The following is a 17,484-nucleotide window of genomic DNA, read 5'->3' as shown; positions in this document are numbered from 1 at the left end:
GCAGTCCAAAAAATACCAAACCACAACAGATTTGCTTTATTTTAAAAGGCATACGAATTACATGAAGAAAAATGAAATTAAAGGTCACCTCAAAATACACAAACTATCCACGTTTTATACAAGCTATGTCAGCACAGCCAAATTTAGACAAAAAAATAAATTTGAAACATATTTTGCCCAAAGATCCTGGAGATTTTACTTGATTATGGTGCCTGGAAACTATTATTTAGCAAACTCTGATTTCCATGTTTTCCTGTGGTATATACATATAATGTGACAAAGAAGCTCTATATTTTCAGTCTCCATTCAAAACAGGAACAATCAGAGTGTAGAATGTGACTAAATTAGGTCAGTTGTGTGGTTTTAACAGATTTTACCTGCCAAACCTGTCCAGAACAGTCAAAGCAATAAAATAATATAAACAACAGGGACTCTACCAGACAAAACTGGACAAAGACCCACGTTTATGATACCACCATGCATATATGGTAGAGAACTATTGCACAGGGTTGTATCTTGAACACATCCAAGAACACATACGGTAAACATGAGAACATGAAGAGTTTGCAGACCTGAGCGCAGTTAACTCAGCTGCTGTTCCCTTAAATCCTAGATTAAAGATGGTCTGAAGAACAGAAAAGTATGTGGAAAACAGATTAATTTAATGAAGGAATATGTTAGAAAAAGAGCTAAAAGGATGGGGTTTGATTCAAAAGTTGGAAATCACATTTTATTTGATCAAAAAACTGTTTTTCTTTGTTTTGTACCTGCTTTTTGTGCCACACAACCTTTTAAATGGCAGTATTTATGACATGAACAATGGTGGTTTCTGACATCTGTGAAATCTGCATTATTGTTACATTACAAAACTGTGCTGCAATTATAAAGCTCTGATAAGGCAACATGAAAACCAGAACTGATGGAACATACTGCACAGCATGTGTATAGACATAAGCTGCACTGACTTACAGGATAACAGCAACATGCCACAATTATCCACGGTTTTTGCACTTTATTATCTTTACCTTCTGTCTCTCCAGTTGCACACACAGATTTCTTCTGCCAGCAGCATCTTATAAATCATCCATTTACACACGTTTAGTGGCGAGAATGTGACTTTTACATTTGGCAGAATTGGCAATCTGGGAAAACCCTTGCTAAACAAGTTCATAAGTAGAATGATATCCAAGCAAATATCTCAAGAACCTATTTCTTGCTGCAAATATTCTCATGCTTGCAGCATCTTTTACATGTTTTGACATGGATAATAATGTGTTTCACATTAACTAGAGGTGAAGATGATGGTGAGAACAATGGCATCTATTGCATTGTTAACTAATGTCCTGTTTTTTTATTAATAAATTGAAAAGTTAATTCAGTTTTGCATTTTTAAATACAGCCCACACATGTCAGTCATTTTACATGCACCATATTTCTGTTAAAACTGGCTGAAGCTGATTGCTGATTTTCTACAACGATGCTGTTCCTTTAAGAACCAAATGAAATCTGTTCTCTGCGAGGAAATGAGCTACAGTGACCGCTCCACAACTGCCGTTCTGCTAATCCTGACAAACTGGAACGCTTAATGAATCTACAGCAGGCTGTCACTTCCACCGCAGCTTCAAACTATCTCTCCTACAGAGTTCCTACACACTTTTTCTTTTTAATCTATTTTATTTTATTCCCCATTTTACTTTTCAAAACTCAACACTATTCCAGATGTTTCTTCTTTTTCCGTTCATTTAAAAAACTTGAAAAGCAAAGTTTAGTATCAATTTATGGAAGACATTTCTTCTGTCATTCATGCTTGATGGACAGACATTTAGATAGATGGATCTGTGACTGAAAAAAGAAAAAATGCACGGATGAACATATAAACGGATGGACGGATATTTATACAACACAAAATTTAAATCGAAACATGAGGAACAAAGCCTTAAATATGTTATCGCAGAGGACTTCAACCCGGAGCATTAATCAGAAGAGGCCCATGCAGGAGGAACTGCAGAGATCAATAAGTTAAACTCAAGCTGTCAACAAGACAAAAATTAATTGTGATCTCCACAAATAGAAGTAGCCATATGTCAGCCATTTTTTAAAGAAAATCAAAACAAGTACTGTTTAAGTTTGTCACAAATGATGTTGGAAACACATCAAACATAATCAGAAAATATGGCTCTAGACATAGACAGATTAAAATTTAGGCAATTTAATCTCGGAAAAAAGTAAAAATTATTCATACTGCTTGAGATTTAAATGTATTTTTAGTCTAAGAAATAAGTATTATTTCCTATTAAAAAAAATAAGAGACACACTAAAACAATGCAAAATTAGTTGTAGTAACAGTAGTATCAGCTTAAAAGAAATTATCTTGACATTCATTAAATGTGACATATTAAAAACAATTTATATCCTTCTTATCAAACTCAAGTTGGGACAAGAAACTTGTTAAAGTTAAAATACTACCTGGGGGTGAAGAACTATTCCAAGCATAAAATCACAACAAAAGACTTTAAGATATGAGGTCACATTAGTGAAAATATGAATCCTCTGTTTCTCACACTGTCACTAACAAGGACAATGTAAACACTGTCTTTCTAATATAAAGTGTTTCAAGATGATGTAAAACTCATTCAGGTGTTTCCATACAGGATTTCTAGCATTAAAAGTTATTGGAAGATGTGTGGTGTAAGAGGAAATACTCAAATGGTTTGAAAAGGATATTCTGTTTTCTGCTCATCCAGTCTGGTCTCCATGAAATTGCTGTGATATCTGTGATTTTTTTCACTGCAACATTGTATGCCAACTGGTGATTTAATTTCTGCATGAAATCACATCAGTTTCACAGAATTATAAGGAAATTGAGATCATGTGTTAAGTGTCATCCATCTGTCAGACCCTAGACAGAGCAAAAGTTCAAACTAATAAATGTACTATAATGTGATAGAAAAACTCCTTTAGCTTGCTAAGAAAGGAGCTACAACAACAGCTTCCAGTGTTGGGGGTGTCCAGCACACTTTTAGTCATACAAACCCCTAAGAGGACCATGTTCAGATTATCTCTCACGAAGAGAAACGTTTTTAAATGGAGCCTAAGCTGTTGAGTCTGTTTGTGGTGTAATTTAAAACTTGATTAACTGCCTTGTTGGTGTTGCTCGTATGTAATTAACTTCCAGAAGACTTTTACTTTTTATCCTATCTTCTTTAGTTGTGCCTCAAAAGTAAGGTACAAATAGGTTACTTGTTCTTTTGGTCTCGGTCAGACTGTACTTTATATGACCCTGTTTGCCTCAAGCAGAATGAACTTTTCATCCCCCTGAGCTACAATGCTCCAACTGTTCCTCCTAGCCTTTGTAAAAAAAAATCACCATGGTTCCACTTTGACCCTAAAAGTTTATCTGAAATTTATCTCTGCCAGGGTTTTGTCCACCTGACGGAACTGAATATGAATGAAGCATTGTTAGAAAATTTGTCTTCTTGATTTCGTTGATTGTGCTAAGATGTGTAGAGTTGGTTCTGTGGTCAAAGAAACATGCCTGGAATTTTATCACATGTAAATTTTTTGACATTGAATAATTTGGAAAGTTGCCAGTGTTAAAGGTTTTTAGCTTTAGCAGTAGAGCAGACCACTTGATCAGAAGAAGAACTGAACTTGATGGACTCAACAATGAACCATAAAAATATCCTAATCTAAGGCACAGCTTCATGGAATCAGATAAATAAGAAGCTTGCTAAGGTGACTCTCTCTTAAAGCACTGTTGTAAAAATGACTGTCACTCATGATGCTCCATCTTACATTTTGCTAGCAAGAGTGTAAATATCTCAAAGGAAATCCTGATAACCAGTATTTTTGTTTGTTGTTTGTTTTTCAGGCCTCCTATCAATCTTCCCTCACCTATGAACAAGACCTCAAGATACTCAGACTCCTGTTTTGCAACACCAAAATCCTATTTGGCTTTAATTTGTGCATTAAAAATAATTATATCACATTTCTCCATCTGTATAGAAAGGTTCTTGTAAAAAATTTAGTATGTTAACTGTATTCCACATGTGTCTAAGGGATGCCACCAACAATGTGTAATTATGCTAATGGAAGCTAGTGTAACACATCAGACATCTAGGTGACAATGGAAACACTTTTGTGTTCAAAGAAAATGCTAAATATTGAGACTGATGACAAACATTTGGTATTTTTATGACAAAACCAGATATCATATCATGTATTTCCTCATACACACAGCTTTCCACACAATATTACTGACACCAAGAGGAAAATGTCCCTAAGAAGATATATAGAAAACAACTAAAGTGAAAATGTTGGTGACAAGGGCAGTGCATATGGACCAGAACAGTGCAAATGTCAACATATGCCTTGGGGCTAAACAGGCACATGAAGTCGCTGTAAAACAAACTTCTATGTATCTCCAGTTTTTCAGGGTAATTTCGATCAAAGTCCTTTCACAACATCATACATTTGTCTGTAAGATTATTAAAAATGTCATTCCCGAAAGCCAACATACTACAAACAATCTGCTATAAACTGGACAAGAGGAACGGAACAAAGTCACAATTAAGTCTCAGTTCTTTCCACTCAAAGTCAAATAGTGCAAGTCACAAAGTTCCAACTCTTTAAATTTGAAATTTAAGTTTTAAACAGACTTGAACAGATGTAAAATGTATTTGCAAAGTAATAGAAAAATATTCCTTAAATATTCTGAATATATATATTTATCTGTAAGAAAAAGCAGCAAGTGCAACTAAAAAGGTGATGTAGTATTTTACAAAAAATATTAATCCAGTATTCCAAATGATGACAGAATAGTTTATTTTTAATTCTCTTCTTTTTTAAAACAAAGCTTTTCAATAGCTGTTTATTGTACAATTGGAATGTGGGTTGAACCCGATAGATGATTCAATTAACTTTTATTTTAAGATATTTTATAGTTATATTTCCACAAATGCATATATTTGCTCTTACTCAATCTTTACTCTTATTAAATTGTTATAATTTATTATTATTTTGTTTTTAAGTTGAGAACAACACTTTTACAAATGTTAATAAAAAGACATTCACCATTTGGACATGTTTTTCAGGCGTTGCTTTAGTTGTTCCTAAATCTTTGAAACGTGGGGGGACTGTAGTCTAAATTTAATAACAAAAGAGCTGTAGCCAACAACAGGATGTGACAGTCAAAAATTGTCACTGTGGGTGGAAATTATGTCAGTTTTCTTCTATGATTGACATAAACAGAATCTAAATGCGACCAAAGCTTTTTAGTTATTGTAAAATTCCTATTATTGCAAAAAAATTTCAATTTCAAATTATTCTGCAACCTGGATAAAAACAGCAATACATCAAGAACAAATTGTGTGTAATTTACACTTTAAGATATCTGTCACCAATTTAAATGTTCCTCACACTTAAAAAGACAAAAGAGAACATAGAAAGGACATCAGTCATCCCTATATACACACACACAAAGGAAACACAACAAATGGAGTACTCTATATATGAAAAAACTGAAAAGAAAAATGACCTCATATAAATAAAATATGAGGTCAAAAACTGTTCTCAGTTCTGAGAAACAACCAGCTGGCAAAACGAATGAATGAACTGCTAATCTAACATAATCTATGTTAATCTAACATATGGTAGATTAATATTTGACTATTTATAGTGAACACATAAAATATTTTGTAAAATGATTACTGAAATCACAATAGGTTTGGTTTTCTCAAAACTGGCAGTTTTGTTTGTTTGTTTGCTTAGTTGGTTGGTTGGTTTGTCATTTCAGCTTTTATTTTATTTTATTTATTTATTTTGTAGTATGGACTTATTTTTCCCCAGTAGTAGCTAAAAAACAAACAAATGGGTCTTAATATCAGTAGTAAGATTATTTATACTAAATTAAATTGTATTAAATTACCATCAGCAAATAATAACTGCAACTTTTGTTTAGCCTGTGTTGAGATGGCAAAATGCTAGATGAAGTTTTTGCCTAAATTTAGTTCTAACATCACAGTATTACAAAACAACAACAACAACAACAACAACAACAACAACAACAAAAAACACAAATAACAAAGAAAACAATTGAAAAGATCTCAGGATTTACATAAAAAAAGGCAACAATCGTTCTCATGACTCGTGAACTCCAACTAGCAAGGCACAAGTCAGCTGCAGTTAGCACAACTTGGCATGGCTGCATTCAAGGTGAGGAAATCCTCACCCTTTGCAAATAGTTTTTGTGCAGTATTTTGAGAAAAAGGTTGAAGAAAATAAATGGGAACAGACTAGACAATACATTTTCATAAGAATTAGAAGAAGCTGACAAGGCTAAAGTTGCCTTCATACTTGCAGCTTCACTTGTGGTTTATTAGCTAAAATATATGCACAGCTGGAACTTGAAGGTAATAATTTTACAATGCTGAATAATTCTTTAGAACACAGTTTATGATTTGTATCTCATACCAAAAACACAGAACTAAAGATAAAACTTCTATCTTCCAGTTGACAGCCAATCTAAAGGGCTATTTCAAGAAATCTGCAAGGCATTTAATCATCTCTCATTTAAAATCTAAATGGCTCAAATTTAAACCAGATAGTAAAGTTATCTAGTTCATTTGTGCTGTTTACTTTTTTATTTTTTTTTTTTGCATTAAGGCCACCAGGGGTACATTGTGTTCTGCTTCAAAAATAACTGCATCCCAAAATCAAACCTGGTATGGATTATGCTACATTGATTATAGACTACAAAACATCAGCTTCGATTGGTTTTAACTCCACTTTATTTAAAAAGATGTTCTTTTGAGAACTAGGACTTTCTGCTGAGCCACACTGAGTAGTCAAGCATAAAAGGTCAGACGCATGACCAAACTGAAAGTCTTCCAAATGTGTTTTTGAACCAGATGCTCCACATTCAAAGTTACTCAACTTGAAAAATTTGTGAGTTTTGTAGCATAACTTTAAAGAAGAATTAAGATTACTATTACTGCAACAGGTTTGGAGAAATTTCCAAAACATTACTGTATTTAGCAAACCCATCAACAACACTTGACATGAACAGATTACATGTAAAGTAATTCATAAATCATAAATGTTTTGGACATACTTAAAGCTAACAAATAACTGGCTTTCATCAATGCCCTTTGCAGTCAGCAGAAATGTATGTCACATTAATGTGAGGCAGGAGGCCTGTGTCTCTATGTTGGAGCAAATATCTTCCTATTGAAACTCTTCACCTGTAAAACTTCACAGGTAGTTTATACCCACGCATTCTGCCTTTTTGTGTATTTTAATGAAAACTTCTGAAACTTTTCTTGCAACAGTTAAAAAAGTATTTTAAAACCTGATTTAGAACTGTCCATGCCTCTCACCCAAAAGTCACTAGAGATAGACCACAAAGAGTAGCAGGATGGATTGATGGATGGATACTATGCAAAATACTTTTAAAAATTAGAAAAAAAAAAGAGACTGTACGGGCAGATTTTACAACATAAGAAAAAAAAGTACTCTTATCGAAAGAAATATGCAACTGAGTATGACAACAACTTATAAAATCTACGTAGATGCCTGCATATTTGTGCCTAAAATCAACAACATTCTACTTACAAGAATATGGAATAGATGGGCAAGTAATTGCAGGGCTTTTATGGTTATAAAGTCCACAAATTAAGCTTTGTGAAATGCTTATTATTTGTCAGAATCCAATTTGCAACATACCCCAATAAATGGCAGTCTAAGATACAGCAGATTAAGAAGTTTTAGGCAAAAAAATTGATGTAGACAAGTTATGTCGTCTCAACACAAAATCAAGTATTTCCTACTATGTCATACCTCCAAAATTAGTGACTTAAAAAACAAATAAAAAAAACAATTGGTGTTACCCAATAATTCCTACAAAATAAATATAACTGAGGAAATTGTTTAATTTACAATCTACATTTTTAAGTGGATCTGATGGTTTACAAACTTTGATTTTGAGTTTCTATGAGACAGAAATATGATTACATTGCAGCTAAATGCCTGTTTCCTTTAGCTGCTCTCCAAAAGGAAAAACACAAGAGAACATGTAATTCAAGTAAGACAGACTAGCTGAGCATTGATCCCCATATCATATGTCAGGAAATTGCTACAAGCAAGCAGCTACTCAGCTAAATTTGTAAATACATTAAGAGCAATAATCCAAAAGTTTAAAACACATCAAACTGTGACATGCAAGAACCAAAGTTTATCTTGCCACAACATACAGTGAATATAATGGAGAATTAGATTAAAAATGTCCAAAATGTATTTATTTAGTAGCTGAAACGCATTGCATATCTGGTGTAGAATAGATGAATTTCTGGAAAAACACCTCATGCCCACTGTTCAGTACAGGAGAGAAGCTATGATGCTGCGGGCCTGTTTCTCTTGCAAAAGGCTAGAGATCTTCTTATAGTTTCAAATAAACTGATAAACTCTTTAAAATAGCAGGAAACTTTACATTTCATTCTGCCCTTTGCCAGAAAGCCCTAAAATGCTCCAACATAAGATCTTTCACCATACTTGTGGTCAAATTAACAGAAATGCATCACCAGTCACAACATTAACTTTCCACCATAGTCGTCTCAGTCCCCAGGTCTAAATTTAACAGAAAGCCAGTAACCTGATATGAAATATTATATGAGACTGTTATTGTCTTAAAACAGCTGAATAAAGTGTTACATTAGAATGTCGCTTTAGCTTAAATCTGTTTTACATGGGCTGTAAATAAATGTGTTTGCTGTTATATCAATAATAACTACATATTTAAATTCATTTGGAAAGTCATCCAGAGTCCAAGAAATGTTCTCAAGTTTGATCTTTTCTTTTTGTTGTGGCACAGACAGGTCAATCAATAGCATCTTTAAGAAAATATTTCAAAATGATCTGCCAAGGAAGATTGTGAGATAAGTGTAAGCTCAAATCCAACACCCATAATGCTTTGCCAGACACTCTGGGAACACGGTGAACATTTATCTTCACACTGTAGCCTGCCTGCTAAGTGCTGGCAGCACTCACTTAACAATGGTTCTCTTTTGTCTTGGAAAGCATTCCTCTTTCATCACCTCTATACTTAACAACTCAGACGTAACGCATCTCAATATGTTTGTGTGTATTGTAACATATTCCTGTGGGGATCAATGTGTGGCACTCACAGGTGACTTTATGGCTGGCTATTTTTAGTGCCATATCTCAATTATAATCCAACTGGGACTGAGTGTGTTTTTGATGAAAGACACAGATTCTCGGTGCTGACTTCATGAACACCTCATTGCACTTAATAGTGTTTGTTTTAATCTCTTGAGACATCACCCAGAAACATTCTCACAGGTCCTTAATGCTGTGCGGTCCGCGGTGCTCCATGGTGAGTTTTCCACTCACCTTATCGCACTTTATGGCATGCTTTTTAACGTCCTTGTCATCACCGGCTGCTTTAAGTGGTCTCAAACAAAAAACATCGAGGTATTATGGGTATTACGTAACGCAATTTACGGAATACCCCACGGGCCAATTAAGGGATAACGATATTTTGTAACAAAGTCAGTAATCTGCCAGCCTTGCATAACGCCGGGGTCTGGATGCGCCGTGATACAGCAGATGCGCAGGCTGGCGTGCTGGAAATGGATTGTAAACACGGGCAGCCTATAGGCCTCGGCTGCCTTGCTTCAGATATTATTCTGATGGAGGAGAGCCACCTTCTCTCCCCGCCACCTGCAGAATGCGCAAGTCTCTAACAGCCCACTGCAGCCCCGTGGCCTCTTGATTTACTGCACCACACAAAAACAGATAGCAAAGAGGGCTTTGGCAGCAATCTTTGCATATTAATACAGTGACAGCACAATGCCATGTTGCCCCGCTGGAGGAAAAAAAAAAAAAAAGAAGAAACAAGCACATATAAATATGCAGAGTGGCCTAGAAATAGCACGGTGTGTTGATGGAGATGGAGGTACACTGGGGGGAAAACGGTGCTTACCTCCAGCGTTCGGATCTCTTTTTGTGTCAAGTCGTTGGATGTGGCACATTTGGTCCGTAAACCCTCCAAACTGGAAATGCTTATGTCTATCATGTTTTGCACCAACTCGCACTGCTGCAAGGCTTTCTGCAAACTCAGATGCTGCTCCTCGCTTTTTGTCATCTCCTCGTTCATAGTTTAGCGACCGATGGATGTTATATTTTTTTCCCTTTTTGCACTTAGAAAATAAACAAAGAAGTAAAATAGGAAGAGGGGAAAAAATAAGAATAATTCAAAAAAGAAATGTGGAGGAGCCCATGGAGCAGAGCAACCTGCAGAACGCCATGAAACGAGATGTTGCAGGTTTTTTATTTGAGCCGCGAGAGAGTCGACTCCATTGTAACAGTCCTCGTAGTTTCCTGCTGGATCATCAAGGTGTCTCTGGATGGATGCTTAGATCAAGCACGATGTACAGACACCGAGCGGGACTACACGGCTGGACGCAGCATCCATCGGGTGCCCCCTTCCTTTCAAATGGTTGTTAGAGAGAAGAAGAAAAAAAAGAAAAAAGAAGAAGAAAGCTGATGCTGCTCAGCGCATCATAAGCAGACGGATCGGGAGGAAAAGCCTTGTTGTTGGTTTAAAGGTTCTGGTGTGTGGACTGAATGCAGGTCTCCCTTGGCAGCAGCTGCATCCCGGTTCGTTCCCACCACACCGACATGTTTCCTGTCAATCAAACCCACAGCAACAGCATCGCAGCGCCCAGGCACAGCCGTGAGGGGCCGCTCTCGCGAGAGAAAGTGCAGCAGAAGACCTCAGTCTGCAGGACTGGACGTAAAACTGGGCTATTTTCTAAACTTTTGATCAAAAATACGTTTAGAATGCCCGAAAAAATACTTTATAAAGAGGTTTGTTTTTGCTTTTATTTATTTATTTATTTATTTATTTATTTATTTATTTATTTATTTATTTATTTATTTATTNTTTTTGCTTTTATTTATTTATTTATTTATTTATTTATTTATTTATTTATTTATTTATTTATTTATTCATTTATTTTACAAATTATTTGTAGAATAATTTGTTTCTGCTAAATAAGTATTAATAAATAAAACAACTGGGAAGTAATTTACTTCAGTATTTAAAATATAATAAGCAAATATAATAACATAGTGGAATAGAATAGCAATAATGATAGATAAATAAATAATCACTTAATTGATATACCATTGCATCCTGAGAGCACAGAGAAGCATTTACCACACATCCTTTGTGAGACTATAACCATCACTTCTACCAACAAGCTCATGAGTCATTAAAACTCAGCTTTCTTTCTTTAAACTTCTATAATCACCTGAACATTTATTTTAATTTTTACGTTCTACTTTAATAACTGTTCAACATTGTTTTTCATATGTTGTAAATTTGCCGTTTCTGTATTTATTTATTACTTTTGCGTGAATATCAATTCTCCCTTACATTTTATTACAGCGTGCAACGTGCAACTGTTGTCCCGCCCATTTGAGACCAAAATGCGTCACCCGATTGGTTGTACGGCATGACGTTTAGACGCCAGTTTCTTTGCTGAGCGCGGCAAACATAGCCATCGTCAAAGTAAAACGTATCCAAAAAACTCCGAAAGAGGACACATTTGATCTAGTTTTCTCCTTAACTGTTACCAAAATACATGGCGTCCACAAGCAAAGGGCAGTTACAGACCAGAAACCTACCATGGTGAGCTTAAAGTCTATGTTTATTGGCAGATACGGCTACGTTTATTAGCGTTAGCTAGCTGACATCAACAGTGTGTTTTTACGGTAACTCCTTACTTCATCAGATTATGTTATGTCTTCACTGTTCAAAGATTGTTGTTTTTTTAGATATTAGAATAAAAGCCGGATGTTAAAAGAAATATTCTGCTAGAAAACGGGTATAAATATTTATACGTACATATATGGAAGCACATGAAGCATTACCTGGGTTTTAGGTACAGGTTGACACATTGTACAGAAGTTTTGCTTCGAACTTGAGGAAAAGGAACAAACGTCAGCAGGTCTGCAATGTTTCCACTCAGCCTGCAGAAATATGGAATTGAATTTATGTACCTTCAATGTCTAATTACGTCTGGTAATTGTTTACCATATATTCAAAGTGAACTTCGGATGTATACTATAAAAATGAGCAAAATAGCTCCGAGGGATGTGGAAAAGTGAATCTGCAAAAGTTTAAAATTTTGAAATAGAAAAATGCGTTGGATCTCTGCATCTGAGAAATGCATGGTGATTATTTACTACCCGACAGTTTTTACCAGGCCTTTTGGAATATATCTAGTTATTATTTTAATAGGTGTTATTTTATATATATATATATATATATATATATATATAAAGAAAGGGATAATACATTTTCAATCACAGCCCCACAAACACTGTTCTTGACAAATATTCACATTTGTGTAATACACTTTGTTAGGACACCAATCACATAAAGAAGTCTGATTTGTATCTCTTGTCAAATTTATCATGATAAACGATAAATTATACAATAAAAGCCCACACCTACTTTCTAGATGGGCAACTTAAAAAACTAAAATCTAAACTTAAAAAAGGTCTGTTAGTTAAATGAGATGTTTTTTCAGGGAGATAGCTATTTTCACAGTTCTGTGTTTGGCATAAATAGACAATTTGCATCAGCTTACTTTTACAGCTTTCTAGTTTATTGTTGCAATCGATACCTCAAGTTTTCCAAACATTTCCATATTAAAGTTGTCATAGAAGCTTATAATTAATAAATACTAATGGCAGTCTTGTATCCGTTTTCCATTCCAGGGTTGAAAAATACAGACCTCAGACACTGGATGATTTAGTTTCACACAAAGACATTCTGAGCACCAGTGAGTATGAGCGCTCCACGACAGTCAAAACCAATGAATAACTGTCTGTATTAAACTGATAACCTTGTTTGTGTTGTTTGCTCCTTCCTTGTCTTTAGTCCAGAAGTTCATCAGCGAGGACAAGCTTCCCCACCTGTTGTTCTACGGCCCTCCTGGAACAGGAAAGACCTCCACCATCCTCGCCTGTGCAAGGCAGCTGTACAAGGACAAAGAGTTTAACTCCATGGTGTTGGAGGTGCCGTTAAAATCCTTATTACTAGATTTTATTTTATTGCAGTTTGAAGGTTTCTTTTATTGCAGCGAGACCTTGTTTCTCTTTAGGTTTATGTTCTAATTGAACTCATTATATTTTGCAGCTAAATGCATCAGACGACAGAGGGATTGACGTAGTCCGAGGTCCTATTCTGAGTTTTGCCAGCACCAGGACTATTTTCAAGTAAGCAACACGCCCTACTTCAAAAAGCAAAAGCTCTGATTTGGTTCATTTCCTGAATGTCTGCATGTGGAAGCTGCTTCCCGTTTATGCATCCCTCTTATCTTCCAGAAAGGGCTTCAAGTTGGTGATACTGGATGAGGCCGATGCCATGACCCAGGATGCCCAGAATGCCTTGCGACGAGGTGAGCCATCTGTTCTCCCAGGCATCGCCTACTGTGAACTTACACGGCTCACTGAACACACACATAATTTGGCTGCTTGTGAATAAATGTATCTGCTCTGCTAACCTGGTGTCGCTTCTCAAAAGTGGCACATTGAACAGATTTTAAGCACTAATTTGGGTTAAAGTTGAAAACGTTTTATTTTGGAAACATTTGTTTACTCCAAAACTTTGCAGTTGTATTATATTTTGATGTCAGATGTTAAAGAAATTTTGCACATCTTGTGTCTGATTTTGACAGATCTGCTTGTCAAAATGTGTCATGTTGTTGAGAAAGCTTTAGTTACTCTTTAATCAAGTGCAGTTTCTGAAAAAAGGCTGACATTATATGACTTTGAAAATGTTGGGATGTTAAAGGTAACATTTTTCTCTCATGTTCTTCTCTCGTGTTCTTCTTTTATTGGTTATGTTGATATTCGCTTCCCCTTTTCTTATTGCTCTCTCTGTCTGTCTCAGTCATTGAGAAGTTCACAGAAAACACTCGATTCTGCCTGATCTGCAACTACCTGTCCAAGATCATCCCAGCCCTGCAGTCTCGCTGCACCAGGTTCCGCTTCGGCCCGCTGTCTCCGGACCAGATGAAGCCTCGACTGGAGCACGTTATTGAGAAGGAAAAGTAAGGAAACTTCTTGATTTCGCTGTTTCGTTAATAGCTTCGACATTTATGAGAACCTAACTGCTCAAAAGATGTAAGAATACTGACCAAGAACAGCTGTTAATGAAGCTCCTTCTACTTTATAATTATTTATCATTGATTAATTACATTTTGTGATAGGTTCAACTGCAGTTATCAGAAATAATAATAGCGTTTCTCCAGTCCAATGAATGTGCAAATGAATAGGATGATTTTTTTTCTGTACATATTGTGCATCTGTATTGAACACTAAAAAGACAACAGACTACTTATAATACAGCACATCAGTGCAGAGCAGAAACACAGACATGCAGCAATCACATTGCAAGGCGACAATTCAGTTGCCCAATTAACCACTACTTGTTCCAACCTAATTTTCATGTTTTGTTCATCAGCATTGACATCACTCCAGATGGAATGAACGCCATAGTCACTCTGTCGAAAGGCGATATGAGAAGATCACTCAACATCCTGCAGGTACGACTTGAAGCCGATAACTGCTGCTGTCAGGCGGCTTTAAACTGGACTGTGGATTGTATCGGGTGGAGAGCAACCTGAGCTGACTGCGCTCTGCCTCTCTGTGGTTTCAGAGCACCAGCATGGCGTACGAGAAGGTCACAGAGCACACGGTCTACACCTGCACCGGCCATCCTCTCCGCTCTGACATAGCCAATATCCTCGACTGGTGCCTCAACAAAGACTTCACTTCAGCTTATAAACGTATCCTTTCCTATTATTATGCAGATAATTCAGTAGCTTCAAGTAAAGGATTACTTTGCAAAAAGTTAGATACATAGGCCAGTTAGAATCTATAATTTTAGATTTATTCACTACTATTAGGTTTTGGAAGATTTCTGCTTTAACAGTTCTTTAACACTTTTTAAAGAGGTTCTTGAGCTGAAGACTTTGAAGGGTTTGGCTCTGCATGATATTCTATCTGAGGTGCATCTGCTCGTCCACAGAGGTAAGTTGTCTGGATCCGTATGTTTCCTATTGCTCCCTAAGCAAAAATAAATTCTACGATCTAATCGGGATCTATTTATCAATTTGTTCAATGTCCTTTGGACAATAAAACAGTTTTTACAAAACGGTTTAAAATACCACTTTAGAGTACAAGAAAACTGTTTTCTTCACATGTATTCTCAGACATTTTAGATACAACTTGGGTATTCCAAAAACACGATAAAAAAAAAAAAAACATGGTTCAGAATGGATAAGGCTGCAAAATGAGACTTGAGATTTAAAGAAAATATACTTTTTTGTTTGTATAAATCACAGTAGAATCACAGTTTCTGAAATACCAACTGACACCAGCAACCAAGACATTAAAGTCAGTTAAAAACAGCTTGTTTCCCTGTTCTGACGCTCAGGCTACAGCTTCTAGACATGTAGTCTTGTCTGGATGCTTACAGTTTAGCCAAAAATTTGGCTTAAAGTAGTTTTTTGTACTGTTTGCACACTGTGCATCAAAAAAATCTTTGACATTTTTTTGGGGGAAAATGCTCGTTTTATCAAAGGTCTCAGCCCAGTCTGCCTGATCTGCCACTGGATTGCAGGTATGTTTTGCCAGCAGAGGTCGCTGTAGCTAAAGCTTTGAGAAATGAACCCATTTTTGAAACAATTGGTTGAAGTGGTCTGGTGGCTCCTTTGAAGCTTGAAGCTTGATTTGCCCATTAATAACGTCAATCCTACAAAGTATGATTGCCTGCTAGCTCTAGAAACCAACTACTTTTATCAAACCCACCCATAGATCCATACATTGTGTCCAGAACTATGTTTATAGCTACAAAACGTTTCTTTGTATGGGAGACTTTACCAAATATTAGTAGGGCTGTATGGATGTATTTATCCAGTTTGGATTAGATTCACCAGATTCTTGTTATTAAAAGCCATTACAGCTGAATTTTGTATAATCTGTCCACTCTGGAAGTCGAGTGTCTGTAATGCATCATTAAAAGCCAGAAATGAATAACATTCACAGACATGTTAAACTATGTAATGTGGCTGAAGGGCGTCATAAGTTGACATTATTTTATCATTGTGAGGCTTCTGAACGAGGGCTGGACAATTAATCTGATTGATTATTGAAATAATTGTCAAATAATTTAGTAATCGATTGTTAAGTTGAGTATATGGACTCAGTTAAAGGCTGTTTACTAAAACATAATCAGAGCAGTAATTAAACCAAACTGTACAAAAGATGTTCATTTTGCCCTTAAGATATAAAAAATCCTTAATGTGTAAATATGTTCCACAAACAGGAGTTTCAGCTTTAACCTCGTTGAAATGATGCAAAATTACTGTTTTGTTTTAGCTGCAGATGCATCTTTAGCTACAAATGATCAACTGTTTGCCAGAGAAATGCAATGTTATTTTATTTTAGGCAACAATATGTTTATTTATTTTTTTTAAAACGAGTTTAGTTATTTGTGTCTTTTAATGTTTTTCTGATAATGCATAAAAATGGCTTACATTTTTTTTAACGATTAAATCAATAATTGTTTGTTGCAGCCCTAATTTAAACCATTAATTCTGTTTTTCATGACGTCCTTTGGCATGCTTACTCAAAGAAAAGTTTTCTAAGGTGGTTTTTATTTTATTTATTCAAGTGGACTTTCCTCCGGCCATACGGATGGGCCTGCTTATCAAGTTAGCCGACATAGAGTGAGTATGATTACATCATCTAATAACAGTTGCATAAATATGTATTGATTAATACTACTTTTGCACCCTGTAATTTGACGTCTTTTTCAGATACCGGCTGGCGGCAGGAACCAATGAAAAGATCCAGCTGAGCTCCATGGTTGCAGCCTTCCAGGCCGTCAGAAACCTGGTGGTCAGTGAAGCCTCTTAAGAGTTAATCTAGAGGAAAACTGAGCCAATCACAGCTAGAATAAATAAAACTGGCAAGTCGACAACATAGCTGCTTCCCAAGCAGATATTTTGTATCCAACTTTAAACCACAAACCTGCAATTTATTGACTTTTCTTGTTCAGAGTAACAAACTGAGAAAAGAGTCTGTAATGTGCACCATGATGAAATGCTGGTCAATATTATCAAATAATCCACCCATCACTGTTTCAGAAAACAATTCTTGGATAAATGTAAATGTCTTTTTCTTTCATCTGTTTAATAAAACTTTATTCTTTAGTCCAGTTTGGGGTTACTTCATATTAACAATTAACATGTGCAAATTAAGCAGAAACACACCTGCTCTTTGATACCACAGGAATTAGAAACATATTTACAGTTCCTATTTACACAATAAATTAGCAATATAAAATCGTAATACTCAAATCATATGTGAACATTTAGTTTATGCGTC

At 35.7% G+C, this 17,484-nt stretch overlaps 2 protein-coding genes across 4 annotated transcripts in view; one reads left to right on the top strand and one right to left on the bottom strand.

Annotated features, from left to right (window-relative positions):
- The window catches only part of ksr2 (kinase suppressor of ras 2), a 112,400-nt gene extending 101,610 nt beyond the window's left edge, over nt 1–10,790 (bottom strand). For 2 of the 3 annotated variants that reach the window (XM_016669201.1, XM_007547475.2), the window contains exon 1: nt 9,998–10,790. In XM_016669201.1, coding sequence (XP_016524687.1) covers nt 9,998–10,171 — 174 coding nt within the window. In that variant the 5' untranslated portion in view covers nt 10,172–10,790. The remainder of the gene's footprint in view (nt 1–9,997) is intronic. The other variant, XM_007547474.2, reaches the window with a different exon arrangement.
- A 709-nt stretch (nt 10,791–11,499) lies between these two features.
- Nucleotides 11,500–17,309, top strand: rfc5 (replication factor C (activator 1) 5). The gene is made up of 11 exons (XM_007547471.2): nt 11,500–11,710; nt 12,805–12,869; nt 12,968–13,104; nt 13,226–13,305; nt 13,414–13,487; nt 13,982–14,141; nt 14,555–14,636; nt 14,750–14,879; nt 15,046–15,123; nt 16,769–16,823; nt 16,914–17,309. Exons 1-11 carry the CDS (start codon nt 11,664–11,666, stop codon nt 17,011–17,013), a joined length of 1,008 nt encoding a protein of 335 aa, XP_007547533.1. The 5' UTR covers nt 11,500–11,663; the 3' UTR covers nt 17,014–17,309.
- The last annotated feature ends 175 nt before the right edge of the window (nt 17,310–17,484 follow it).

The sequence above is a fragment of the Poecilia formosa genome, unplaced genomic scaffold (genome assembly GCF_000485575.1).
Source record: "Poecilia formosa unplaced genomic scaffold, Poecilia_formosa-5.1.2 Scaffold20, whole genome shotgun sequence".
Lineage (NCBI taxonomy): Eukaryota > Metazoa > Chordata > Actinopteri > Cyprinodontiformes > Poeciliidae > Poecilia > Poecilia formosa.
The sequence above is the reverse complement of the archived record's forward strand: the minus strand, read 5'-3'. Positions and strand labels throughout refer to the sequence as shown.